This window comes from Mustela nivalis, assembly GCF_964662115.1.
Source record: "Mustela nivalis genome assembly, chromosome: 14".
NCBI lineage: Eukaryota > Metazoa > Chordata > Mammalia > Carnivora > Mustelidae > Mustela > Mustela nivalis.
In genome coordinates, this window is record NC_139033.1 from 71339474 (window position 1) to 71366629 (window position 27156).

At 44.1% G+C, this 27156-nt stretch overlaps 1 protein-coding gene and 1 long non-coding RNA gene across 7 annotated transcripts; both read left to right on the forward strand.

The window, feature by feature from the left end:
• The first annotated feature begins 25 nt into the window (after positions 1-25).
• On the forward strand, positions 26-8897 carry TGIF1 (TGFB induced factor homeobox 1). Of its 6 annotated transcripts, none has more exons than XM_082698969.1 (5): positions 26-407; positions 613-836; positions 1088-1273; positions 6814-7040; positions 7826-8897. In XM_082698969.1, exons 3-5 carry the CDS (start codon positions 1258-1260, stop codon positions 8399-8401), a joined length of 819 nt encoding a protein of 272 aa, XP_082555095.1. In that variant the 5' UTR covers positions 26-407; positions 613-836; positions 1088-1257; the 3' UTR covers positions 8402-8897. The 6 variants fall into 6 exon arrangements, with proteins under 6 accessions (XP_082555095.1, XP_082555091.1, XP_082555092.1 ...); XM_082698966.1 differs by having other exon boundaries at positions 217-407; positions 948-1273; XM_082698967.1 differs by having other exon boundaries at positions 343-496; positions 948-1273.
• A 9290-nt stretch (positions 8898-18187) lies between these two features.
• On the forward strand, positions 18188-21499 carry LOC309848007. The gene is made up of 2 exons (XR_014302783.1): positions 18188-18334; positions 20854-21499. It is a non-coding gene; the product is annotated as an uncharacterized lncRNA (long non-coding RNA).
• The last annotated feature ends 5657 nt before the right edge of the window (positions 21500-27156 follow it).

A 27156-nucleotide genomic window follows, 5' to 3' on the forward strand; every position in this document is an offset into this window, starting at 1 on the left:
CTGTTTACCGAAACAGACGACCAGCTCCAGTGTGGTCGCCCCTTTTCCTTAAAGGCGGCAGCCTCCTGAGTCCTAGGGTAGAGGTTTCAGGCCGAGTTTTTGCCGTGGGGCAGGCGCGCGCCCGGGCAGTCCCCAGGCTGAGACTTTTTAAAGAGCATGTGAGCATGACAAGTGTCTGTCCGCAACGAGTTAGATTTTGAAACTGCCTTGCAATCCAGTCCGGAACTCACAGCTTTAGCCGGGGGTAACAGACATTTGCCTGGGGTGTCGGTGTCTCATTCTCCTCCCCCAACCGCCCCCACCCACCCACCCACCGCCGTCGCCGCCGCTGGAGGAAGAGCCCCGGGAGGAGCAGGGTGCGACGCGCCGCGCCCGCGTGTCAATGGCAGCCGCGCATTCTGGAAGAAGTTGGTTCTTGTCCTGAATACTTTTCCTGCGGTGCCCCGCCCCTTGAATCAGAAGCAGCTGTCTTCTCCTGCGGCTAGAGCCGGGAACGGTGGAGTTTGGGGCAGCTGTCAAAAACGAGAGGGGAGCCTTTTCTTCCCTGGGGTGGAGGAGGGGGCAGCCTTTTTCCATCTGTTGCAATTTCCTAACCAAACGCACCCTCGCCAGGCGGAGGAAGAAAGGCCCAAAAGAGAAACCCGGGCGCCGGGCTGGTGTCGCCGCCGCCGCTGCCGCAGCCGAGCAAGGGATGCGGGCGGCGTGCGCGCAGCACCGAGGAAGGATCGGGTTTCTGGGCTCAGCCGCCCCCACGAGGGACGGATGACAGCGGGCAGAGAGGCGCAGAGTGAGGCAGTGCAGCCCGAGCGCTCGGTGCCGTCCTCCCCAACTAGAAGGTGCGGGGGAGGGGCGGAGGAGCGGCGGGGCGGGCGGGGGACGGGGCGGGCAGCTGGGGGCGGAGGCAGGACCTCCTGTACCTTCCCTCTTCGCCTCTCTCACTCTGACAGCGCCGAGGTACGCCGAGCAGGATCGGGGAACAAAGGAGAGGAGTGGGGAGGGGAGTGAGTTGGGAGAGGGAGAGTCCTCAGCCGGCTGCCAGAAGATCCCGGCAGGAGGAAGCCCAAGTGTCACTTGAATTCCACCCAAGAAGCGGGAGCCTGGGATCCGAGCGACTTGATTAGCAATAACGGCTGGAGCGCGTCCTGCAAGTTACGGGAGAGTCGGCTGGGAAGGAGGACAATCGCGTGCCCCCCTTTGCCCCCACTCCTGGCCCCTCGAGATCCCCGCATCGCCTCGCTCTGGAAGGGGAGCTCCAGAATGAAAAGCAAGAAAGGTAAGGCTTGGCGGGCTGTGCCCGCCGTGGGCGCGGGTCCCCGGGAAACGTGCTCGCTGGGCCCCGCCGGGCTTGGGGAAAGAGTGACTTAGTGGACTTTTCAGCCCGGGGCGCTCAGGAACCGCGGCGGTTCTCTTTGTTGAAGCTGCGTCTGAAATGGCAGTTGCTGTTTTCCTTCTAGACACAACACGAGGGGCTGTTGTGGGGAGACGGGCCTCTCCACGCTGCTGGCACGTTGTCAAGAAACACGCTCAGTGCCTTGTTTGTGCGCCTCCCAAGTTTCATTGTTTCAGCCGACACCCCACGCTCCGCGGAGCCGCCGCGTGGCTTCTCGCTGGTTCTCGCGGGTGGAGGTTTGGGCCGGGTCGTGGGGACCCCCCACCCCGATTCTCCCCGCCAGGACCGCGGAGCCGCGGCGCCTTTGTCTGAAAGTTGGGCTCCCGGGCCCCCACTCCCTCCCAGTTGGGCCCGGGCACTCTCTTCGCTGGGGATGGGGTGTTTTCACAATCGAAGGAATGCGACCCTGGCCTCCAAACCGCCCTAGGGTGTCGGTAGCCTTGGAAAGCTGGACTTTTTTAAAACTCCCAGTCTCTAAAAGTTTTCCCACGATGAGTATGAGGCACGATGAAGAGTCAGGACGGAGGGCGAGCAGCTTAAAGCGGCGTGTGGTCAGAATGAGTCCCAGTGTGACAAGCAGGCTTGGTTGTAAGGGCACAGAGTGAGTCTGTCATTGTTTCCACGAAGCGTTCTGGAAGCGTTACAACTAAAACTTGCCGTCAGTCTGGTTTAAAAACAAAATACACAGAAAGAAAAGAAAAAAAAAAAAAACCCACCGCCACGAAAGGTCAAAGAATGTTAACTCCCTTTTGAAGTTAACTTTTTTGAGTCCCTGACTGGGAGGTACCCCGAACGTTCCGTGGTGAGCCAGAGTTGGCTTTTCTGTTGTGATTTATGTGGAGTGGTTCAAAACAGAAGTTAATCGCTCAGGGAAGCCAGCGCGGGGGCGGCGGGGGGGGGGGGGGGGGCTGCTGCGCATGCCCGGGAGCGTCCGGGAGTTTTTGTAACTCCACATTCTTTCAGACTCCGCCGGCGGATACCGTCAAAACCCAGTGTGGGTAGCCGGGCAGCCTTCAACCCAGAAGAGTTCTTTCGGCCACGTTTTCACCTGGGAGTTCTTGTCCCTTTCATTCTGGGCCGGTGGCTTCAGAACACGCGGAGCTTCTCAACCCAGGCTTTCCCAGAGAGAGTAAAATTAAATACCAAAACCCGGGGTATTCATAGTGGTTGGTCGTAGGACTCCCAGCGAACCCTCCCCAACGGTCAGTGAGAACGTTGAGGGCTTAGAGGTTCGGAGGTTTAACGGGACTCGGTAACAGACGCGCGCGGGGAGCGCCCGGCGTGGCGTCTGGAAGGCTGTGTGTGTCACCTCGCCGACGACTGACGGGTCTAGCTCCTTACTGGAAGGCGTTTTCGGTCTCCTGGTGGAACTGACGGGCATCAGTTGGGGGGTTTGTTTATGTAGAGCGGTTCTTGGGAGCCTACAGCAAAGCTAGGTTTCCGCCGGAGGCGGGCTCCCCCCATTGTTCGGGCTCGGGTGGGGAAGGCGCAGAGCTGCCTCGCGGGTCCTCCCCCGCAGCCCCTCGGGTACGTTCGCTGTCCCCAAGGCTCTCCCTTGTCGTCGTCGTGCCCTCCCCTCCCCACCGCCAGCACTCCCCGGCCCTCCCCAGAACCCCCCACGAGTATGTCCCCCCTTCCCAGCAAAGGAACTAGGCTGGGACCCCAAATATTCAGGGTCAGCGGCCCCGGCCGCACCGGGTAAGGAGGTCCTGCTACCGAGCGCCGACTCATGGAAACAATGAAAGGTGACGTGTTGGAAGGGAAACTTTGCGACTGGTTCACAGCTTGTGCGGAGGAGCCGAGACTGCTGAGATTGCCCAGTTTCTTTCCCTTTTTAGGTTTTCCCGGCAAATCGTCTTGACGGTGGGCAGACCCCTCAGAATGTTGAGATTCACAGCCTCGTTTCTAGTTTCTCGTAATCTGAAACTCCTGAAGTCCTCTCTGCCCGTGCGGTTGGAGGGGCGATTTCAGTTGAGGCTGAGAAACTCGCTAGAACAAAAGCTTCCCTGGCTGTCCTCCCTCCCGGGCTCCTCCCTCTGTGGTCCTCCTGCGTCCTGCCTCCCCGCCCCTTTCCTCCAACTACCTCGGAGGGGGCCGCCTTGCGGGTCGGCTCAGCCAGGACCCGGGAAGAAATCTGCCCTGCCTGGCTTTTGTGGGGTTGGACTATTGTCTGTTTTTATAAAAGTCTCTGAAAATCTGAAAAGTTTTCTTGAGAACAAAAGCACTTTAAAGGCCCAAGATTTGGTAAGCCTGTTTTGTGATCTTAGTGTCTCGTCTTTAGGAAGCGGAGGATATCAGAAAGTTCTCACCCAGCAAATGGATTTAAAACAAGCAAAGATTGAGTGAGGAAGATCCCCGACGTCTTTTTGCTTCTAGTGTCTGACAGTTTGGAGTTCTTCCTTTAGAACTGCTCTCCAGCTGGGTCCAGCCAAGCTCACCTTGGAGTTTGTGCCTGGGGTGTTAACTACGATTTCCGTGGCATCTCCTGAGATACTCTAATCAGAAAACTTGTTAGGTTAGGCTTCCTTTTTCCTATTTGTATACTTAAACTCTTCCTTCGATTATTCTAACTTCTAGATCCCTTTCTAGCCTCTTCCAGGTATTTTTTAAAGTCCCAACTTCACAGCCATGATCTCTGGCCTTCCCCTTCCACCCCCAGCCCCAGTTCCTATTAAGAAAAGATTGATTTTCCCAGCGGTGGGATCCATAGGCCATCTTGTGGCTTTCTAAACATTTCCTTGCATGTGGATGGAGTAAAAAAAGGCTTGTGAGCCCCCTCCCCCACCACCACATTTTTTAAAGTGTAAGCAGAGCAGGACCTTTGGAAAAAAGTGGTAACCGGGAAAGCTCTGTTACAATAGGAAATGAGTAACGTGGAAAAGTCTTTTTGTTTTTCCAAGCTGAGCCACAATCCGGAGGGAGGGTTTTAATGAAAACAGTCCTGACAGCAGCAAACGTGGTTTGCTGCAGTGAAGTATCAGCTGGTGTGGCCAAGGAACTTGAAGTCTTAACTTCCTGTTACTTCAGCTTTTGTGCCCATACTGGAAATATTTGTTAAGAGGTCCAGAGGCCTGGCATTCATTTATTTAAATGAACTGAGAACAGAGTAAAGTCACACTTCAGTTTAGTGTTGCTTAACTGAAACCTGCTTTTTGTGTGTCACTAACCTATTCTGAAAGATCAGGCTTCTTGTCAAACTAAGCAAGCAGATCAAAGGGCAGGCTTCAGGGGTTTTTTTGTTTGTTTGTCTCAAACTCTTTTGTTGTTATCAACATACAGTTGGGAATTCATCGTTCACTGAGAAAATTTTCACACTTTTCTAGATTAAAAGGGGGGAAAGGGATTATAGCCTCAAGAAGAATGTCTGGCTTTTCAGACGTTGAAGAGTTTAAACAAATTGCTTTATTCAAATTTGCCTTAGTCATTCAATTACTTGACACATTTTTTAAAAGGTAGATTTCTTTATTTATCAAAGTAAATGTAAAACAGGAACTCATTTCTAATTTCTTAAGGTATTTTATTAGTAGCTCTTGGCCCAAATTTCGATATAGGTTTTAAAAGTTTCTCCAATTTTCTACAGTAAAAGCAGTTTCATTTTTAAATGTGCCTCTTTTTTTAAAAAAACTTGTTTTAAAGCAGTTTAATGAAATCCTCTGCAAAAGGGAACATAAAATACGTGGCGGTTAAAACTTAGGATTCTTCTGTGCGGTTTATTGATGGCTGTTGGTTAAGCCTTGAGCTGAAGTGAATTTGCAAGATCATCCTACTCTTTTGTTAGAACTTGCTTTACTTTGTCTTTGGAAGGTTCTTTTCTGTGGACACTCCCTCCAGCACTATCTGCCCCCTGCAGTCCAAAACTAAAAATGTGTCCCCAAGTAAAAGTCAGACTTAATTGTGAACTAGCTCGTCAACAAATCTTGGGATGCAAAGCTTTTTGAGTGTTAAAATGCTTTAAAAGGACGGGTTAAAAATTTTTTTATAATGCATCGAATGGTTTATCACGAGGTGGAGTATTTGTTTTTATTTTTTTTATCAAGGTTAGCTACTCTGAATTGCATCAACAAAGTTATGAACGTTCTGTTTTCTTTCAATTTTATGTTATTTTAATTTTTTTATATAGAACTACTGGTATTTTTCGAGCACGCGATTGTTTGTAATTCATTTACATTTTAAACATTCTAGATTGTCTTCAAAATAGATAATCTATTTCTTTAGTCATTCAGAGTTGCCAGTTGTCCTTTTGAAAGGGGGGAGGGTCCATAGCATTTGTAATTTAAATTTTTTAAAGTTCAAAATTATGTTTAAATGTTAAAGGGGCCAAGTCTGAATTTTTGTTGACCCCAGTCTATTATATGTGTTGTAAATATTCTCTACGGCTGTGAATTCTTAAAATTTCTGGTAGGATTAAAGTACTTACCGACAAAAGAGCATTTCCTCTAGGGGGTGCATATTCAGTCTTTGCCATGTAATATTTTAAGACTGAAGTCTACTTCTTGCTATGTAGTATTCTAGATTCTGATTAAACTGTCAGTTGAAATTTATAGAAATTTTTAAAAGTTTATTCAGTAGTAGCATCTTTTGAGCTCTTACTCAAGTACTAGTAGTAAAACAATATTTTTGTGTGCCAAAACTGAAAACTAAAGTGGCTGTTTGTACTTAGTAAAAGGTGACCAGTGCTTTCCATTAAAAGTAGGTGTCTAGTTTTGAATAAATGTAGGTAGCAATGAAAAAGAAATGACCATGGAGTTGGCAGAAAAAATTGAAATAAATTTTACCTTTAGAATTACTAACTGGGTTGGGGACGCTTAGATGGCTCAGTGGGTTAAGTATGAGACTCTTCATTGCAGCTCAGATCTTGATCTCAGGGTCATGAGTTCAAGCCCCTCTGTGGAGCCCACTTTTTAAAAAAAAGTATATATATATACACACAGACACATACTGGGTTAAGTGTTTGATTTCCCCTCCTTATATAAGTGGGAAAAAAATGTATGGACCCTTGGATTGTTTTTCCTGAGTTAGCAATGACCTCAAGGAGAAGATTGTTAGATACATTCCATCTGCTGTAGCGCCTTTCCTATTCGCATGTGACCCAACTATTCACTTCAGGTGCAGCGTTGCCTCCTCTGCTGCGCGAGACTTCTGGGCATCACTCAAAAGGAATGTGAGAAGTTAAATTCTACCGGAAAGTGGGTATGAAAGGGCTCGTGACCACTGGTTGAGAATCTCTAACATGCCACCACTGGTCAGGTTACCGTTGAGGCTTTGACATGTGCTCTGATACGTCAAGAGAGAAAACACTGGTACTTCGCTTGGCTCTCAGGAGTCAAGACAGTGTGGTTGCACACTAATGGCCCTAAGAGATAAGCTGTGCGTTGGTGCTCCCCTGATAAACATGGTTGACGCTGGCCTTTGTCCTTGACCAGGTGTTGTTGTGGCATCGGGCAGTGAGACGGAGGATGATGACAACATGGACATCCCTCTGGACCTCTCCTCCTCTGCTGGTGCAAGCAAGAGAAGGCGAAGGGGCAACCTTCCCAAGGAATCTGTGCAGATTCTCCGCGATTGGCTGTATGAGCACCGATACAATGCCTATCCCTCAGAACAAGAAAAAGCATTACTGTCCCAACAAACACACCTGTCTACACTACAGGTAAGGAAAAAGAACATGAGGTGTATGCATGGGGTTGGTTTCTTTCCCTTTCCAAAGACCTTTTATAGCATTCCTGTTTATCAAATCATTAAATGCCTCCCCACTCCAAAAAAAAAAAAGAAGAAGAAGAATATTTTTCTATTGTAAACTTTATAGTACTAACTGGCTCTTTAGAGAAGCAGAAACACTTGACGGTCATCTGTCAAATAGCATTTCCTTTAATGCCTAAAAGGGCTTTCTTTTATGCACCAAACATAAAGAGGAGGTTAAATCTTCCTCTATTGCCCAGGAAACTGGTTTGATATTTAAACAAGGGCAGACTTCAGTGAAGTAATTCATGTTGTGTCTGTTGACACAGTCATTTGAACTGGGAAAAATCAGTAACTGGGAGGAGTGGCCCTTTTCATACAGGAAAAGTTTTCCTGTAGTTGATTAACTTAAATGCTGGGGCAGTGGGTAATAGGTTAATATGGGGGAGTGTTAAAGGGTGAACTTCCCTCCCTAAACTCATTTTCAGACATTTGAGAATTTCTATCCTTTTCTTCTCTTGAAAAGGCTTAAGGATGATGAGATTAAAAAGGGAATTTGTATTAGAAGAGGAATAGATTTATGGCAGGAAATAGCTCTCTTTCTTGGCGGAGCTCAAATACCTTGAAATAACTTTGGAAGTTCCGATAAGCCTTTTTATGCCTTCTTTACTGCAAAGAGAGAGATCAATTAGGCATTTCAGAGAAGGTTCTCAGAACGTGTTTGCCGAGTGTTAAAGCATACCTTTATGATTTCAGGTCTGTAACTGGTTCATCAACGCCCGCCGCAGGCTCCTCCCAGACATGCTGAGAAAAGATGGCAAAGATCCAAATCAGTTCACAATTTCCCGCCGTGGGGCCAAGATTTCTGAGGCAAGTTCTGTGGAGTCAGCCATTGGTATCAAAAACTTCCCACCGACTCTAGAGGAGAGCCCATTTCATTCCTGTACAGCTGGACCAAACCCAGCCCTAGGGAGGCCGCTATCCCCCAAGCCATCGTCCCCAGGATCAATATTGGCTCGTCCATCCGTGATTTGTCATACCACTGTGACTGCATTGAAAGACGTGCCTTTCTCTCTCTGCCAGCCAGTTGGTGTGGGGCAAAACACAGATACACAGCAGATAGCAGCCAGCAGCTTCACAGACACCTCCCTCCTGTACCCAGAGGACACATGTAAATCCGGACCAAGTACAAATCCACAGAGCGGTCTTTTCAACACTCCCCCCCCTACTCCACCGGACCTCAACCAGGATTTTAGTGGATTTCAGCTTCTCGTGGATGTTGCACTCAAACGGGCTGCAGAGATGGAGCTTCAGGCTAAACTTACAGCTTAACCCATTTTCAAGAAGAAAAGTTTTCACAGGTGTTATTATGATTGCCGGGATGATGGCAAGAGACAAACTGCATTATTTTATATATTTTTTTATTAATATTTGCACATGGGATTGCTAAAGTGAAGCTTCCTGTTACTGAGATGTCTTCAATGGAATACAGTCATTCCAAGAACTATAAACTCAAAGCTACTGTAGAAACAAAGGGTTTTCTTTTTTAAATGTTTCTTGGTAGATTATTCATAATGTGAGATGGTTCCCAAGATCATGTGATTTATTTTTTTCCCCTCTTTCTCCCTTCCCTTTTTTTTGTTCTTTTTTTTTTTTTCTCCAGACTGTGCAATACTTAGAGAACCTATAGCATCTTCTCATTCCCATGTGGAACAGGATGCCCACATACTGACTAATTAATAAATTTTCCATTTTTTTCCAAACAAGTATGAATCTAGTTGATTGATGCCTTTTTTTTTCATGATGTAATAAAGTATTTTCTTTAAAATTTACTGTAATACAGAGTATTTTGTTGAGGGAAGCACTTCTTAAAAATGAGTAGGAATATAGCACCCAATGAGCAGGAAGTTGGGGGTAGGGTGGAGTGTGAGTTAGGGGGGTGTCACGAGCTCTTTGAAGAACCGTGGACAACAAGCCAGTATGTATAAACAGGATGTGTGATATTTACTCTTGATAGGAGGCATAAGCAGGCCCTTAAATCTTGACTTAAAACTGCATGACAAGTTGAAATGATTCATTCCATCAGTGTTTAGCGAACCACTAAATCCCTTGGTGATCTGTCCTTCACATTTTGAGACATGGCCAGTGTTGAAAAAAGGTCTCAAAGCTCCTGATTAGGACTGAAGTTTTCAGAAGGAAACCATAACCTATGGAGTCCCTCTGTATTTCCCTCTTTCATGTCACTCTTTAAACTTTATCAAGTGCTACAGTTAGGTTAGGCCCTTACATGCAAATACGATGTGAATCTGTACAGAAATCACCTCTTAAAACATCTGAAAACATTTTCTAAAATGATTAAAACAGTGGGGTTCTGTCAGCCATGAGACTGTTTGTGTATTAGGTTTATTTTCTAAGGTCATAGTGGGTGAAAACTGGTGCCATACATAAGTGGAGTTTGTTGGGATAGACAATTACTTACGAGGCCAGGATAGCCAGAAGGGAATTGGTGGTGTTCCTTTCACTTACATGGTTGACCAGATTTGTCACATGCCACAAAACCATTCTTTGTTGTCATGCTTAGTATGAGGTTTCTTTGTTATTGCAGTCCTGTTCTTTTCAGCCCTGCTCCAGCTAGGAACTGGCTTGAGTTTGAGGTAACATCAGAGCTTTAGTACTGTTTAAAGAATGTAGAAAAATTCAAAGTTAAGTTTGTCTAATTTTGTCAACTTAAGTCCCTACCATAGAAAGGGCTAAACTCAGACTTGTAAATAGAAAAGCAACACTGAGAAGTCAAGCAAAGAGGTGGAAGTCAAGTGAGGAAAAGGTGTGTGGTAGCCTGTGATGGGTGCAGCAATGAAGGGAACCTCGACCATGAGGGGGTGGCCCCACCTCAGGGTTGCAGAAGTAGATACAACCAGAAAAAGAAATAAATGAAGAAAAGGAAATATCAAATATAAATGAGATAAAGATGACTAAGACTCATTACCTGCTCTAATAGCTAGATCAAAGACTGAAATTCTTTGAGTAGAGATAAGGGAGACCAGCAAATCCTGAAAGGCTTACCTTGTTAAGATGTTTAATTAATCATACTAGCAGGGGAGAGAGAAGGCGCCATATGAGTGATTTAAAAGAAAAATGTCTAAGGTCAAACGAAACCCAAAAGTTTAAAAAAACGACAGAGTCCTCCAGAATTGCCTGTGTTTTATTTGACTTCTTTTCTGCTTGAGGTTCATAAAGATCCTGGTTGATAATAACTGGTCTGTAATAAATGTAAACCATTAAAAAACAGGTAAATATAATTGGAATGTGAAATATAAAAGACCATATAACTATCCATATTGCAGCTGAATAGAAATGAATTTTGTGCTTAGTATTTACATAATCGCTTTTCATTTACTTTTAGCTATTTGTGTTTCTGTTTAAAGTTCATCCCTCCTAGATAGGATACTGTTGGGTCTTGTTTTTTTATCTAGCCTTTTTTATCTCTGCCTTTTACTTGGTGTATATATTTGATTTATGTTTAATACAATTTTTTGTTAACTTTTAGTTTTAATTCCAATTAACATACAGTGTTATATATATTTAATATAATTTTTGCTATGTGTCTTTTGGGTTTTTCTCTGTTCCTCTGTCTTCTTTCAGGTTAGTTGAATATTTTTAGTGTTTCTTTTTAATTTTTCTATTGGCTTATGAGCTGTACTTTTTTTAATGGTTGTTCTAGGGATTAAAAAATACATCTTAAATTTACAACAATCTATTTAGGGTTATTATTACACGACTTCATACAAAATACGGTACCTTGCAACAGTATGCTTCCTTCCTTCATTTTTTATATATAGTAGAGTTACATACATAATAAATTAATTACAATGCTATAATTTTTGTTTTAGGCCGGTCCATGTCTCTTTAAAAATTCAGAGAAAAGAGGATATATATAGTCTTGTATTTTTGTTAAATATTATCACTTCTGGTGCTCTTCATTCCTTCTTGTGAATCCAAATGACATGTTATCATTTCTCTTCAGCGTAAAGAATTTCCTTGAGAATTGCGCAGGCCTGCCAGTGACAAATCATCTGTTTTTGTTCATTGAAAATGTCTTATTTTACTTTCATCTTTGAAGGACAGTTTCACTAAAGATCGAATTCTGGGTTGATGGCTTTTGCTTTTTGTTTTTTCCATCACTTTAAAGGCATTTGTTTTCTGGTTTCTACTGTTTGGGATGAGACATCAATGGTCTAATTGTTCTCTTGTATATCATGTCTTTCTCTGGCTCTTTTATCTTTGGATTTTTGTAGTTCCACTATGATGTGCTTAGGTAGGGTTTTCTTTGTATTTTTTCTGTTTGGGGTTGAACTTACTGCATCTGTAAGTTGATGTTTTGTTTTGTTTTTTCACCGAATTTGAGAAAATTTGGCGATTACTTAAATTTTTGTTTTCTGCGGTCTTCTCTCTAGAACTTACGTAGATTTATATTAGATCACCTGACATTTCTCCAGGCTGTTTTTCTTAAGTCTTGTTTCTATTTATTTTTCAAATCGAATAATTTGTATTGGGTAATTTTTTTTTTAGGATTTTATTTATTTGACAGAGAAAGATATACTGTGAGAGAGGGAACACAAGCAGGGGGAGTGGGAGAGGGAGAAGCAGGCTTCCTGCTTTGTGTGGAGCATGATGCGGGACTGTGGGACTCAATCCCAGGACCCTGGGATCATGACCTGAGCCGAAGGCAGATGCTGAGCCACCCATGCGTGCCTGTATTAAATAATTAAAAAAAAAAAAAGATTTTGTGGGGCACCTGGGTGGCTCAGTGGGTTAAAAACTCTGCCTTCGGCTCGGGTCATGATCCCAGGGTCCTGGGATGGCCCTGCATCAGGCTTTCTGCTCAGCAGGGAGCCTGCTTCCCCCCACCCATCTCTGCCTGCCTTTCAGCCCACTTGTGATCTCTCTCCCTGTCAAATAAGTAAAATCTTTTAAAAAGATTTTGCTTATTTACTTGAGAGAAAGAGCATAAGCAGGGTGGGGGTCAGAGGAAGAGGGAGAAGGAGACTCTTGAGCTGGAAGACTGACTTGGGGCTTGATCCCAGGACTCTGGGATCATGACCTGAGCCAAAGGCAGACATTTAACTTACTGAACCACCCAGGTGCCCCTGTATTAAGTAATTTTTAATTCACCAACTTCTCTGCTATCCCTAATATGCTATTGAGCCCATCCAATGAATTTTCACTCAGTTATTATGTTTTGTACATGTATCATTCCCATCTGGTTCTTTTTTTATTATTTCTGTTTCTCTGTTGAGATTTCCCATCAGTTTATTAATCAGAAGTATATTTTCTTTTTTTTTTTTTTAAGATTTTATTTATTTATCTGCCACATTACAAGCTGGCAGAGAGAGAAGCGGGAAGCAGGCCCCCTGCTGAGCAGAGAGCCCAGTGTGGTACTCAATTGCAGGACTCCGGGATCATGACCTGAGCCAAAGGCAGAGGTGTAACCCACTGAGCCACCTAGATACCACACAAGTATATTTTCGTATAAGCTATTTATAATAGTTGTTTTAAAGTATTTGTTAATTTACATGTCAAATCAGTCAGTTTGCACTTCATTTCAGAAAGGGTCACATTATTTTTTTGCTTGCCAAGTGATTTTTTTTTTACTGTATGCTGGACATTATAGATAATACCTTAATAAGGATTCTGGATTCTGCTACATTCCTCTAAAGAGTGGTTTTTTGTTTCTGTTCTTTGTTCCAGCAGGCAGTTCATTTGGCTTGGACTGAAACTTCAACATCTGTCTTCCCTGTGGTAAATAGTAGCTCAAATGTCTGATCAATTTTTTCAGCTTCCAGCTGTTGCCTTTCAGCGGGCCCACTAGGATCTCCCTGCACAAGCGGACCAAGGATTTGGACAGTTTGGATTCAGAGTTAGGTTTGCTCCTTCTGCTGCTCCCTCCTTTGCAGGATTCCTCTTCTAACTTTCCATTTACTCTGCCAACTCCAACTCTGTCCTTAGTATCTCAGGTCACTAAGGCTGCAGCTCTCTGCCACCTCTACTGAAGATGGAAGAGAGCCCTCAGGCATCAAGCCACAAGTTGGATATTTTATTCTTTGAAGTTCCTTCATTTTAAAGGTGAACAACCCTCCAGTTTCTTCCTGCTGTTGTTCACTCTCCAGGCCTCCAATTAGCTTTTTGCCTAATTTTTTGTTCACATTTTGTTGTTATTACCTGTAGGAAAGTTAGTCTGAAAAGAAATGACTCTGCCATTACTAGAAAGTAGAATTTTACTGTAGTTACTTTTAAATGCTAAATCACGAGTTCTTACATTTATCTGGAAATTGGAATCACCTGGAAGGCTTAAAAAAACAAAAACAGGAGCTCCTGGGAGGCACAATTGGTTTAGTGTCTGTCTTTGGCTTAGATCATGATCTCCGGGTCCTGGGATCGAGTTCCACATCGGGTTCTCTGCTCAGTGGGGAATCTGCTTATCCCTCTTACTCTTCCACTTCGTTCTCCCTCTTCTCCTCTCTCACCCTCTCTCTCAAAAATAAATAAAATCTTAAAACAAACAAACAAACAAAAAACAAAAAACAGGGAACCTAGGTGGCTCAGATGATTAAGATCCTGGGATCAAATCCCAAATCCCACATTGGGCTCCCTGGGAGCCTGCTTCTTCCTCTGACTCTGCCTCTCTCTCTCTCTCTCTCTCTCTCATGAATAAATAAATAAAATTAAAAAAAAAAAAAACCTGTGGCTTGGCTTATTAGGTAGTTTCTCTACATAAGGAGAACACTAGGAGTTCTCTTTCCGTACCTTAAAAAAAAATGTTCTTTCGCTTTTTGTTGAGGTATTAGACAATTTTTGTAAGAAATGTAATTTAGGCCTCCTGGGTGGCTCAATCATTAAGCATCTGCCTTTGGCTCAGGGCACCATCCCAGGGTCCTGGCAGCTGGCTCCCTGCTGAGTAAGGAGTCTGCTTCTCCCTCTCCCTCTGCCACTCCCCCTGCTTGTGCTCTCCTGCTTGCTCTCTCTCTCAAATAAAAAAATCTTTAAAGAAATAAAAATAAGTAAATAAATGTAATTGGATGTAGAGTTATCATCTAGGTCAACTTAGCCAATTAGAGTTTAACATAAATTTGGTATCAGACGCTGGGGTCGTATGTAGCATCCGTACAGTCCATGCAACTTGTCAAACTAAGCCAGCAACAATAGACCTAATACTTCAGGAAGATAAACATGCATTTGTAGCAAATGAAAAAATACAGTTTATCTCTGAAGACTTGTTCAGAGAGTAAAAAGCAACTTTCAGAAATCAGGTTTTAGGTCTCATTAAGCTAATTAAGAGAAGAATGTATCAAATCTTGACCTCTACCTAAAAACAGACTACTGAGATAAGGGGTGTTTTCTTTTTTTTTTTTTAAGATTTTATTTATTTATTTATTTACTTACTTATTTTTAAAGATTTTATTTATTTATTTGACACAGAGAGAGATCATAAGTAGGCAGAGAGGCAGGCAGAGAGAGAGATGGGGAAGCAGGCTCCCTGCTGAACAAAGAGCCTGATGTGGGGCTCCATCCCAAGACCCTGGGATCATGACCTGAGCCAAAGGCAGAGGCTTAACCCACTGAGCCACCCAGGCGCCCCAAGATTTTATCTACTTATTTGACAGAGAACTCAAGCAGGGGGAGTGGCAGGCAGAAGGAGAGGGAGTGGCAGGCAGAAGGAGAGGGAGAAGTAGGCTCCCGGTTGAGTACTGAGACCAATGGGCTCCATCCCAGGACCCTGGGATCATGATCTGAGCTGAAGGCAGATGTTTAACCGGCACCCCTGAGATGAGTTTTATGATTTAAAGACCGAAAAAATAATAAATAATTTGTGGCTGAAGAAATACTAGTAATTTGGGATGCCTGGGTGGCCCAGTCAGTTAAGAGTCGGACTTCCGCTCAGGTCACGATCCCAGGGTCCTGGGATCAAGTCCTACATTGGACTCCTAGTTCAGCAGAGAGCCTGCTTCTCCCTCTGCTTGCTGCTGCTCCCCCTGCTTGTGTTCTCTCTCTCTCTGACAAATAAATAAAATCTTAAAGAAAAAAAGAAAGAGCAACAATTTATGGTTGGTGGTCACAGGAGGACAGCTAATAAATGAGGGAAGCATGAAAAGTGATGAGTACAATAAAAAATACTATAAGGTTTTCACCAAATGTCAAGGAAATCGTTTTTGAATGAAATGTTTTATAGACGTCAATAGAATGTACAGCTTTTGAAGCGCTGTAAGGTTAACTTGCAAATGAAATCAAATTCCACGGTGGGAATTTACTCAGACGTAGAGAGAACTTATATAGACACAGACATTTAACTGACGAACATACAGGTTAGGAAAACGAAACCATGGAGGGGTTTCAAGATCAATTTTTGTTTTGGAAATTTGATTTACTCCATTGATTCTGTGATGTGTATCACATTAGGTAACATTTCTCCCCACCCCACCCCCAGCTTATGTGTATGGTAAATCTCCACAATCTGGAACATTACTTATTTCCAATTCTCTAATCAACAGTCCTCCAATTGTAATGTTTTCTATAAATGTATCATCTATAAACCCAATATTGCAATGAAAAATGTGAGATCAATGAGAAAAGGAAAAGAAACAATATTTACTGAACACTTTATGTGATTTATTTCATTAGTATTACATTTATCGAACAGTTTCTATACCTGTCTCCTTTAGTCCTCACAACCCTAGTGAGAGATGTTATTCCCATTATGGAGCTAAGAAACCTGAGGCTCATCCAAGTTCAAGGTGGCTGTGGTTAGTGGCTAATAGAGCCCACATTCACTAGGTGATTCTGTAAACTCCCTCTCCTTCCACACGCGATACCTGAAATGAAATAACTTGGACCTGTCCCATTTTTATCATGCTGTTGATCAAAAAAGATTTGATGGTTGTTTTGGCAGATGATCACATTCAAGTTTTATTTTCTAAGTACCTCTATTTTTCTGTTGTCTAGCAAGCTCCCTGCCATCCCCCATTGGTTTACCCTTTGGCCACCTCTGCTTCTCAGGGAGACTTGATTTCCTAAATCCTATGGCTGGCCAGAGCCTGAAATCATGAACTCTCCAATGCCAAGAAATCTGTTTTGTAGCTTCTCTGTGTGAGTCTTAACACCTAATCTCTGATTCACTGCATTTCATTTCCCTTTCTAAGTATCAGCTTTCTGAGCCTGCAACCTTGGGGCTACTACTTTTTTCAGTGCATGTCTGGAGTGGTGGTTTGTTTTTTGACTCAGAGAAACTTTAGACTTATCCTAGTGTATCTCATTACTCTGTGCTGCTCCTTTTAATTTCCTCGGTATAGAAATTGTCTTTAGGGGGAAACTGTATTTTCCCAAATAGAGATGAGGGGCCGCCTTGGACCGAAGACACCGCTTCAAGAAGTAACACTTTAAAAAGGAAAGTGAAGATTTATGACAGTGCCTTTCCACTCTTCTCTCCTCCAACCCCAAAATATCACCTTTTTTGGAAACAAGTCCATGTAAGCTGATTAGAGCCAGAGGTCTTAAATGGTATACACCAGCGGGCAAAGATCGGCTTTAAAATAAATACCACCAAGCAAAGAAAACAAAGCAGAGCATTATTTCCCTTTCAGAGACCTCAGCTACAGCAGGAAAAAACTCTGTGCAACTTTTATAATGGACTGTCACCTCCAAGCTTGACTCAAAGGTCGACTTTATTTGGTGAAATGTGTTGCTATTCGCAGGCAGGTGCTGCCCTGCTTTCGCCAAGTCCGTGTTAACTTGAACCTGCCGAGGTACCTTTGATCAGCTCCCTGAGAGCCTCACCGGCTTCCCGAGTTGGCTCCGGAAACATCAAAAGAACTGTAAAGCAGACTCTAATCTCAGCCTTCCTGTTTCTGTGTCTGCCCACTGGGTTCACATAATAGCATGTTTTCCTTGAAGGGCGTTTTCCTCGATTATACTGACTGTCACAATGTCAAACCTGCATCCAGGTATTGGGGGGCGGCGCTTTTTGTAACCCGATCTTTGCAAATGGAGAGTCAAGGAGGGTTCTCCGGGCTCTTTTGAGATGACATTTATGTGATGATGTAAATCAATGCCTGCTGGCCTGGTGCTGGAAGTAACCAGAAGATCCACCTTGGTTTAGGGGAATTCTGTTAGCGGGAAAGCAGCTAGGAAGTCCAACATGTTTTGTTCATGAAGACGACACCCAGACAACAGGTCTGGGTATTATGAACCGGGCCTCAGACAGTGGATTGGGTATTCTAAGTTATAAACAGCAATGTCCCTTACCAAGGGATCCCGAGTGTATTACCAGCTCGAAAGTGAATGGTCAGATAACATCCAGTCTTCCTCTTTTTTAAAAAATTGGTCTCTCATCCTTTGGCACTCAACAAGTCAATTCGTGTCCTTGGGCTCCATTTCTCTTTCAAAGCCCGTACAATTTTGGCTGCCAAGATTTTGTGCCTCTGCATTTGGATTTTTAAAAATGCTTTTAAAAAAAAAAAAAGATTTTATTTATTTGTTTGACAGAGAGAGACACAGCGAGACAGGGAACACAAGCAGGGGGAGTGTGAGAGGGAGAAGCAGGCTTCCTGCCAATCAGGGATCCCGGTGTGGGGCTCCATCCCAGCACTCTGGGATCCTGACCAGAGCCTAAGGCAGATGCTTAACGAGCGACCCACCCAGTCTCCCCGCTTGGTTTTTTGTTTTTTTTGTTGTTGTTGTTTGTTTTTGACACCGCCTTGAGAGGTGTTTTAGAACTGGGGCCGTAAGTGAAAGACAACTGAACTTGTGACGCTCCAAGCAAGCTAGCTGGTGTCCCGCTAAACCTGGATGTCACCTCGAAATTTGGTAAAAATAAATACCTAAAGCAGAAACGCTTTAAAAGTTTTAGAGCAAAACAGGTTGGCCTACAAAGATACGTGGTTGTTGCATGTTAGATAAAAGGGACCTATCTCCACACACCCACCATTCCCTGGGCTGGGTTCAGAGTCCTGCTTCCACATGCCTCAGGCCAGGTAAATGCTCCTAATCCTACTGCTGCCTTTGATCTTGTGTGGCCAGGCCCCACCCCACCTATTCTTCCCACCTTCTGGCTGCCTTTCTCCCAGCCTTACAATAGCAGCCGGTCCATTTCCTTCCCCCACTCCTCGTGTGCTGTCTTCCTTCCTTCTCTCTGGTTATACAAGGAAGTTGTGTGAAAGCTTCAGAAATGGGTTGTAGCCTGGAGAGAGTGGTGGCCCTTCTACTGAAGATGAGGTAATCCTCTCTCTCTCTCTCTCTCTCTCAAAACGGTTTGAATTTTTACCACGGGCATCCCTCTTGCGAAGTCAAAATAACACCGATTCCTCCTTACGAAGGGGCTGACCCACCCAGAGAGATTTGCTTTCTTCTCCCTCTGGGCTCCCTTAAGAAAAACACTCTGAGGGGTGCCTGGGTGGTTCTGGGGGTTAAAGCCTCTGCCTTTGGCTCGGGGTCTGGGATGGAGTCCTACCTCGGGCTCTCTGCTCATCCGGGGAGCCTGCTTCCCTCTCTAAATGCCTGCCTTTCTGCCTACTTGAGATCTCTGTCTGTCAAGTAAATAAATAAAATCTTAAAAAAAAAAAAGAAAAAAAGAAAAGCACTCCAAAAAGATCGCATTTTGCCTTTGGTGCTTTTTTGTTGTTGTTCTCATGAAAGATGTAAAACTTAGGACGACCGTGGAACAGAAACAGGTATACTTTTTCATTTTCTTGGAGGCAGAAGGACTTTACTGGATCATTTAGGCGAGATGAAAACACTGGGTTCCTCTCTTAACCTTTTCAAGTTACATGACCTCTCCAAGCCCGAGTCCCCTCATCTCCTTATTTATCTTCTAGAGAATGTTTTTAAGTTACCACGGCCAGTCCTTTACTAGAAAAAATAACTGGTTGAATAGAATCTCATTTGTCTATTTTTGGATGTCTTGCTTTTGCTTCATTCCCCAGTTACTCAAGGATAGTATCTCTCCTTCAACTCTTTGTTCTTTGCTCTTTGCTCTCCTTTTCTCTTTCTTTATCCCGCTTTTTTGTTTGCCAGCTTCTCGTAAAGGACATCATGAAGGATACAGATGAACAACCAGGTGAAGGGGTAATGGCTGAGGTCCAGAAGGGGTGAGGGGAGTGAAGGAGCTTCTGTCCCCCCAACCTGCAGGGTGCCCCGCACTGTGCGCCGATGTCTTCACCAACCTACAGGTTTCTTGCCTTTTCTGACTTTGATACACTGAGCTCGACTTCAGAAGAACTAAGTATTGTACCAGGCCCCATAACACTAGCTTCTCCAAGCTGGTTTTCTCACCAGTAAAGCAGAGGATAGGGTGACGTAAAGGATCGGGCCCGCCTCTGAGAGCACTAACTTCTAAGGACATAAACAATGATACCTGTTGATCTAATAACAATGTAGTTTCTTTGAAATCAGTAAAAGGTCCACAAAATACTGATAACCATAAGTTTAAGTAAAAGATTATGTGACAGAATGCAAGTAAAAAGTTTACGAGTGGAAATGTCTCTTCCTTGGGCAAAATTATCAAGAGGGGGATTGTAAACTTTGGGGATGATACTTCCATTCAGGGAGGAGAAGAGCCTACATTCAACTATTCACCTGGGTGGTTCAGTGGTTAAGTGTCTGGCTTTGGCTCAGGTCAGGATCCCGGAGTCCTGGGATCAAAGTCCCGCCTCGGGCACCCTGCTCTGTGGGAAGACTGTTTCTCCCTCTCCCACTCCCTGCTTGTGTTCCCTCTCTCGCTGTCTCTCTCTCTGTCAAATAAATCAATAGACTCTTAAAAAGATAATAAACTATTAAATTGGAAAAGCCAAGTGTTTTGTTTTGTTTCAGGTAGCAGTGAGGCGGTAGAGTGAAGAGAGGACAGAATGGGCTACTGCCCTGAGAGGGAGGTGGAGGTGAGCAGAGGCGGGCAGAGTGCCAGGCCTGCCCAGTTGTCATGTCTGGTCTCCACTGGAGACAAGTGGGGAGGCTCTCAAGGATTTCCTAAAGACTACAGGCCTCCAGAAAAACCTGTAGTCGATTAGGAAAATGACTGAAATTCTAAACTGAGTGAGAGGTCAGAGGGGCATTTGGAAACCAGGTAGGAAATAACCTTATGACTTCAGGGAGCAAAAATGTGGAGGCTTGGAAGTTAGGATGTAATGCTTTTAAAACTGAGCTGTCCCTTCAGAGTAGCTGGGCAACCGTATGCTTTCACATTAAGGCATCTAAAGCACAGCATCAATGTTATTTGAGAGAAAGGGAGCCACACTATGCAGGGCAGACAACTCCGGAGCTCAGAGAACCTTGACTTTGTGCTCAGGACTCTGGAGGCGAAGGTGGAGGGGCAGTGCTGGGGGAGTGCTGGAACAGGCTGGCAGGAATAGAGCCCTGGGAAGCCAGGGAGAAAGATACCAGGTTCTACCTTCAGGCTGTGCTTTGGAATCTTCTGGCACGGTGCTTTGAAATGCAGATATCTGGGCTCCAGCCAGGGCCAGCCCCATTAACTTAGAGGACCCAGTGCAAAACACACATGTGGGGCCCCTTCAAAGAACAAGAAAAAAAGCACCATGAAAGCTACTAAAATCTAATGTTTCTTCCTTCTGTTCACCTGTCATGGTGTTTTCCACTTGCTATTTAATGTTTCAAGTAAAGGAAAAACTACAATTTTACATTATTAGCATGAATTTTTACCACTCATCTTTATATCACAAATGCCAGTTTTATTTACTTTTCTTTCTTTCTTTTTTAAAACCTGTTATTTCTTTATTTCACAGAGAGAGAACGCTCACACAAGTCATGGGGGAGCGGCAGGCAGAGGGAGAAGCAGGCTCCCCACTGAGCAAGGAACCTGATCCCAAAGACCTGGAGATCATGGCCTGATCCAAAGGCAGACTCCTAACTGACGGAGCCTCCCAGGCGCCCCACAAATGGCATCTTTAGATGGACGTATAAGAGCATGAAACATACGCAGAATCACACAAATCACACCGCTTCTGTTTCATAGTTTGTACACGCATATATATTTTGTTGTAGCGAGAATAGTGGAAACATGGCGTTAAAATAGCCAAACGTTCTTTGTTGTTTTTCACTTCTTAATATGCCCACATCCTACCGACATTCTCTACCTTTGGCTTCCTGAGCAAGAAAGGACTGAAAGGAGAAGGAACTATGGATCTCCCTTCCTTTCCCTTTCCTTTTGTATCACATCTTCGAAGTAAGTGGTTGGCTGGGGCACCTGGGTGGCTCAGTAGGCTGAGGGACTGCCTCTTGGTTTCAGCTCCAGTCACGAACTCAGCCCTGCATCAGGTTCTGGGTACAGTGCCATGTCTGTTTGAGATTCTCTCCCTCTCCCTTTGCCCCTCCTCCCACTTGGATGTGCTCTCACTTTCTCTCTCTCTAAAATGAAACAAATAACTAAAATCTTTGAAGCAAGTGGTTGGCTATTATAAGGAAGTAACGAGAGCAAGAGAAAACATGGTAGCAGTCCTCATTCATTCATGACTCTGAGAATGCCATCGCTTGCTTTCTGGCTGGAAGAGAAAGAATGACTTCTTGGCGGTGAACCCCTCCAGTTACTCAGTCGTAGACCTGGCACCCTATCTGGCATCTATTTGGAGTCTGCTCAGTCTCTTGCTATCTCCAGTGGGGATCTCCAGTGAGTCCACTGAAATCCTGAGCTCCTGGGATATGAGATGGCACACTCCATGAGAATGAGCCAGCAAGGACACATGTGACACCTAACTCTTCAGCTTATGAACATCCACTGCTGTCCCATCGGACGTCACCTCCAAAACACAAATACAAAGGTATAATTGTTAAGAATTTCAAGTTGGGGGGCACTTGGGTGGCTCAGTCAGTTAAGCATCTGCCTTCGGCTCAGGTCATGATCCCAGGGTCCTGGGATGGAGCTTGCCCTGCATCGGGCTCCTTGCTCAACAGAGAGCCTGCTTTTCCTGCCTCTCCCACTCCCCCTGCTTGCACTTGCTCTCTCTTAAATAAATAAATAAAATCTTAAAAAAAAAAAAAAAAAGAATGTTAAGATGGTTATAAAAAAAGCAATAAACCAAGCACAGGGTTCTCCTGAGCATGGAGCATGTCCACGTCCACATTTCCCACCCTAGACTTTATTTCTAACTTGTAAGTTACCGGATTCTGGCCTCTAAATTGAAGGCAAGGTGAGGGAAGTGAGGAAGAGTCAGGTTCCATCAAAGTTGCTAAAGGTCTGGGTGAAGAGGCAAAGGGAATTCCAGGTTCCCCTTTATTCCGTGTCCTCATTGTCAGTGTGTGTTCACCACAACTAAGCCACAGACCAGCAGTGGAGAAGCTCCAAAGAGGTACCAACATTTTGCAACGCTAAGAATTGAAGAGAGGTGGGACCACGTGTGGCTTTGGTGAGGGATATATCCCTCCTCCCACCATGCATTTTTGCCTTCAACTCTTGGAAGTCAAAGGACCATGACAGCAGCCAGGCTGAGGTCAGGGGCTTACCTATTACACCCCAACAAAGGAAATCCTGTTCTAGATCCACTGTTGTTTACAATCAAATTCAGCCAGATCAATCCTAAGCCCCACATATAGGAAATGTTGAAGAATACTCTGTTCCTGCTCTCAAAGCCAATGTGCACTTTACCCCATATTCAGACCCAGACCTAGATGAAGCAGTATCCAAACTAGTTTTTTTTTTTTTTTTTTTTTTTGACAGAGGGAAATCACAAGTAGGCAGAGAGGCAGGCAGAGAGAGAGGAAGGGAAGCAGGCCCCCCGCTGAGCAGAGAGCCCGATGTGGGACTTGATCCCAGGACCCTGGAATCACGACCTGAGCCGAAGGCAGCGGCCCAACCCACTGAGCCACCCAGGCGTCCCTCCAAACTAGTTTTTGCACCATCTTTTCTGGAAATGGAAATTTGAGATAAGACTGCAGTTCACAAAGGTAGTGCTTTCGGGAGAAGATTGCCTAAGTCTATTAACATGACTGATAAATTGCTTTCATGGATTGAGAAGTATCTAAATGACTTGGTAGCACAGTATTTCTCAATCCTTTCTTCCCACGGCGGACACAGAAAGCGGTCACATTGTGTAGCATATACAGCTAGGCTCAGCTCAGGGCTGGAGAGCGTCCATGGGAACTCCAGCTGCCTCCAACCTTGCCTGGGGCTCCAAGGCCTACTGAGCACTCAGTGTACCGTACCTAACCACTCCACAGGCTGCAGCACCCAGCATGGGAAGCTCTGCTGAGGTAACACCTGTTGGATCCTTCCCGAAAGTCATTACCCATTTCTACTTTCTAATGGCATACATTTTCCATTTCCGGAGGATTGAGGGAGAAGTGGTTATCCCTGGCCTGTAGAGGTGAGCACAGGACATGAGCTAAGTCAGTTGGTAAACCTATTCCCCAGGCCTCAGGGACTGGGTGGGGCATGGCCCTTCATCAGTCCAATCAAATGAAACTCATGCCTAGAATGCTGGGACAAAGCAATCCCTCCTCTTCTGTACACCATGTGTGTGGAGGTGAGACCACCACTATGTCCAGTGAGCCATCATGACAGAAGCCAGGTAGAGGAAGTCAATGCTTGGAAGAGGGTCCAGCAAGTGAATGGAGTCCAAGACCCCAATTCTTCAAAAACTTCTAGATGATTCCAGACCTGAGGCTTATATGGTTTTTAAACTTAGCACTTATGGGAACCAACAAAATCATTTTGTAGTTTAAACCAGGTCTAGTTACCGTTCCTCTTAATTGTAACTGGCTGCACTCTAACAGGTTCCGATTCTCCTGCGCATGTAATACTGATAGACCTCCAGCAAGCCCTTCGAGTTTTTCAGTAGCAGTAAGGAAAAATCCAAATTTCTATCGATACCGAATTGTTGTTAAAAGTATCCATTTGGGGCACCTGGGTGGCTCAGTGGGTTAAGCCGCTGCCTTTGGCTCAGGTCATGATCTCAGGGTCCTGGGATCGAGTCCCGAGTCGGGCTCTCTGCTCAGCAGGGAGCCTGCTTCCCTCTCTCTCTCTCTCTCTGCCTGCCTCTCCGTCTACTTGTGATTTCTCTCTGTCAAATAAACAAATAAAATCTTTAAAAAAAATAAAATAAAATAAAAAAGTATCCATTTGATGGGGCGCCTGTGTGGCTCAGTCGGTTAAGTATCCCCCTTCAGCTCAGGTCATGATTCCAGGGGCCTGGGATCAAACCCCAGGTCGGGCTCCCTGCTCAGCGGGAAGCCTGCTTCTCCCCCTCCCACTCCCCTTCTTGTGTTCCCTCTCTTGTTGTGTCTCTCTCTGTCAAATAATAACTAAAGTCTTAAAAAAAAGAGAAGGGCATCTCCATTTGAAAGATGTTTGGCCAGAGTTAGACCCACTGTCTCTGACCATGAGTGCAGTGAAGTGAACTGGGCTCTACAGGAAGCAGACCCGTGACACTGGCCAGTTGGCGAGGCTTACAAACCAACCAAGTTAAAACCACTCGTGCTGTGGCACACCACAAGCTCCAGGAGATGTTGGGGTGAGTTACCACAAAGGATTCTAGAAGCAGCTAAGGGCTTCTAAAAGTGTATTGGTTACCATTTTAGAGACAGGAGACCAGCCCTTAATAGCTGATTCTGTAGTTTCCTGGCTCCAAGAACTTGTCTGAGCCTCAGTCTCTTCTCTTAGAAAGTTGGAATAACATACTTTATCTGCCTCACAGAGATTTTGTAAGGATAACTGAGATAGTGGGTGCTGATGTGCTTCCTAAACCATAGACGTTGTACGGACACAGCGGATTACTGGTAAAGCAATATTTATTGGTTTATTTATTTTTTTAATTTGGTAGAACATCTTTTAAAGGCCTGTAGACACTCACCAAAAAGTAACTCACTCATCCTTTCTTTCCTATCTTAGAGTACTTAGTTATTATGTGATAATATTTTATTTTGAGGGGAATTGTGGTAAAATGCATATAACATGAAATTTGCCATCTTAACCTTTTTTTTTTTTTTAAACTAGACTCCATGCCCAGCACAGAGCTTCATGTGGGGCTTGAACTCACAACCCTGATATTGAGACCTGAGCTGAGATCAGGAGTTGGACACTTACCCACTGAGCCATCCAGTTAACCATTTGTCAGTGTGCAGTTCTGTGGAAATATGTACGATTGCACTCTTGCGCAACTATCACCATCATCCATCTCCAGAACCCATCTTGCAAAACAGACACTCTGTCCCTATTAGGCAATAACTTCCCATTCTCCCTGCTCCAGCCCCTTTGAGCCAGCATTTTACTTTCTCTCCCCATGAATTTGACTGTTCTCTCAGTCAGTCACTTAAACGGAATCATACAATATTTGTCCCTTCTATGACTGGTTTATTTCACTTAGCATTGTGTCTTCAAGATTCTTCCATGTTGTAGCATGTGACAGAATTTCCTTCCTTTTTTAAAAAGCTGAATGAACAGTTTGTTCATTTGTTTGCCTGTTGATGGCAACTGGGTTGCTTCTACCTTTTGGTTATTTAAGAATAATGCTTCTATGGATGTGGTGTCACAAGAACCTTCTTGGGACCCTATTTTCCATCCTTTGGCTATATACCCAGAAGAGGAATTACTATATCATACGGTAATTCCAGTTTTAATTTTCTGAGGATCTATCACACTGTGTTTTTCTTTCTTTCTTTTTTTTTTTTAAAGATTTATTTATTTATTTGACAGAGAGAGATTACAAGTAGGCAGAGAGGCAGGCAGAGAGAGAGAGGAGGAAGCAGGCTCCCTGCTGAGCAGAGAGCCCGATGCGGGACTCGATCCCAGGACCCTGAGATCATGACCTGAGCCGAAGGCAGCGGCTTAACCCACTGAGCCACCCAGGCTCCCTATCACACTGTTTTTGAGTGGCTATAGCATTCCATATTCCTGTGTGCAATGCACAAGGGTCCCAGTTTCTCCAGCACCCTCATGAACATTTGTTAGTTTCTGTTTGCTGATAGCCATCCTAATTGGCAAGAGTGGTGTCTTGTGGCTTGGACTTGTATTTCCTAATGACTAGTGATGTTGAACATCATTTCATGTGCTTATTGGCCCTTTACATATCTTCTTGGGAGAAATGTCTGTTCGAGACCTTTGCTCCTTTTTAATTAGGTTATTTGTTTTTTGTTGTTAGGTTGTAGAAGTTCTTTATATTGTAGAAGTTCTTTATATATATATGTAAATATATATATATGTAAATATATATATATATATGTATATATATGTAAATATATATATATATGTAAATATATATATAAAGAAGTTCTTTATATAATATAAGGATATTAACCTCTTATTAGATACATGATTTGCAAATACATGGCATTTTTTAATTTACAACTTTTTTTTAAAGTTTTTTTTTAATTTTTATTTAACAGACAGAGGTCATAAGTAGGCAGAGAGGCAGAGAGAAAGGAGGAAGCAGGGTCCCTGCTGAGCAGAAAGCCGGATGCAGGGCTCGATCCCAGGACCCTGGTACCATGACCTGAGCCCAAGGCAGAGGCTTTAACCCACTGATCCACCCAGGTGCCCCTATTTATAATTTTTTTAATTTATACTTTTTATCTAACGCATTTTCAACAAACTAAGATTTCATTAGTCTTTTCTGCAAGGCACTAATTTACAATCTATGATAAGATGAGCCAATAGTTTCAATATATCTACAGTGCATTGGTCTTAGCTCCGGCTGCTATAACAAAACAGCATGGGTGGTGGCTTAAAAGACAGAAATTTATTTCTTACAGTTCAGGAGGCTGAGAAGTCCAAAATCATGATGCCAGCATGGTCAGGTTTTGGTGAGACCTCTCTTTCTAACTTGCAGATGGTCACCTTTGTGTTGTGTCCTCAAACAGGAGAGAGAGCAAACATGGTCCCTGGTGTCTCTCCTTATAAGAGCACTAATCCAATCACAAGGACCCCACTGTCATGACTTTTTCTAATCCCAATTACCTCCCAAAGTCCCCATGTTTGATCACCATCACAATGGAGGGAATGAGTTCAACATACACCTTTTGGGGAAACACAAATCAGTTCATAGCACCACCTAAAAGTATTCGAGATAGACTTCAACAAACCAAATGATGCAAATCCA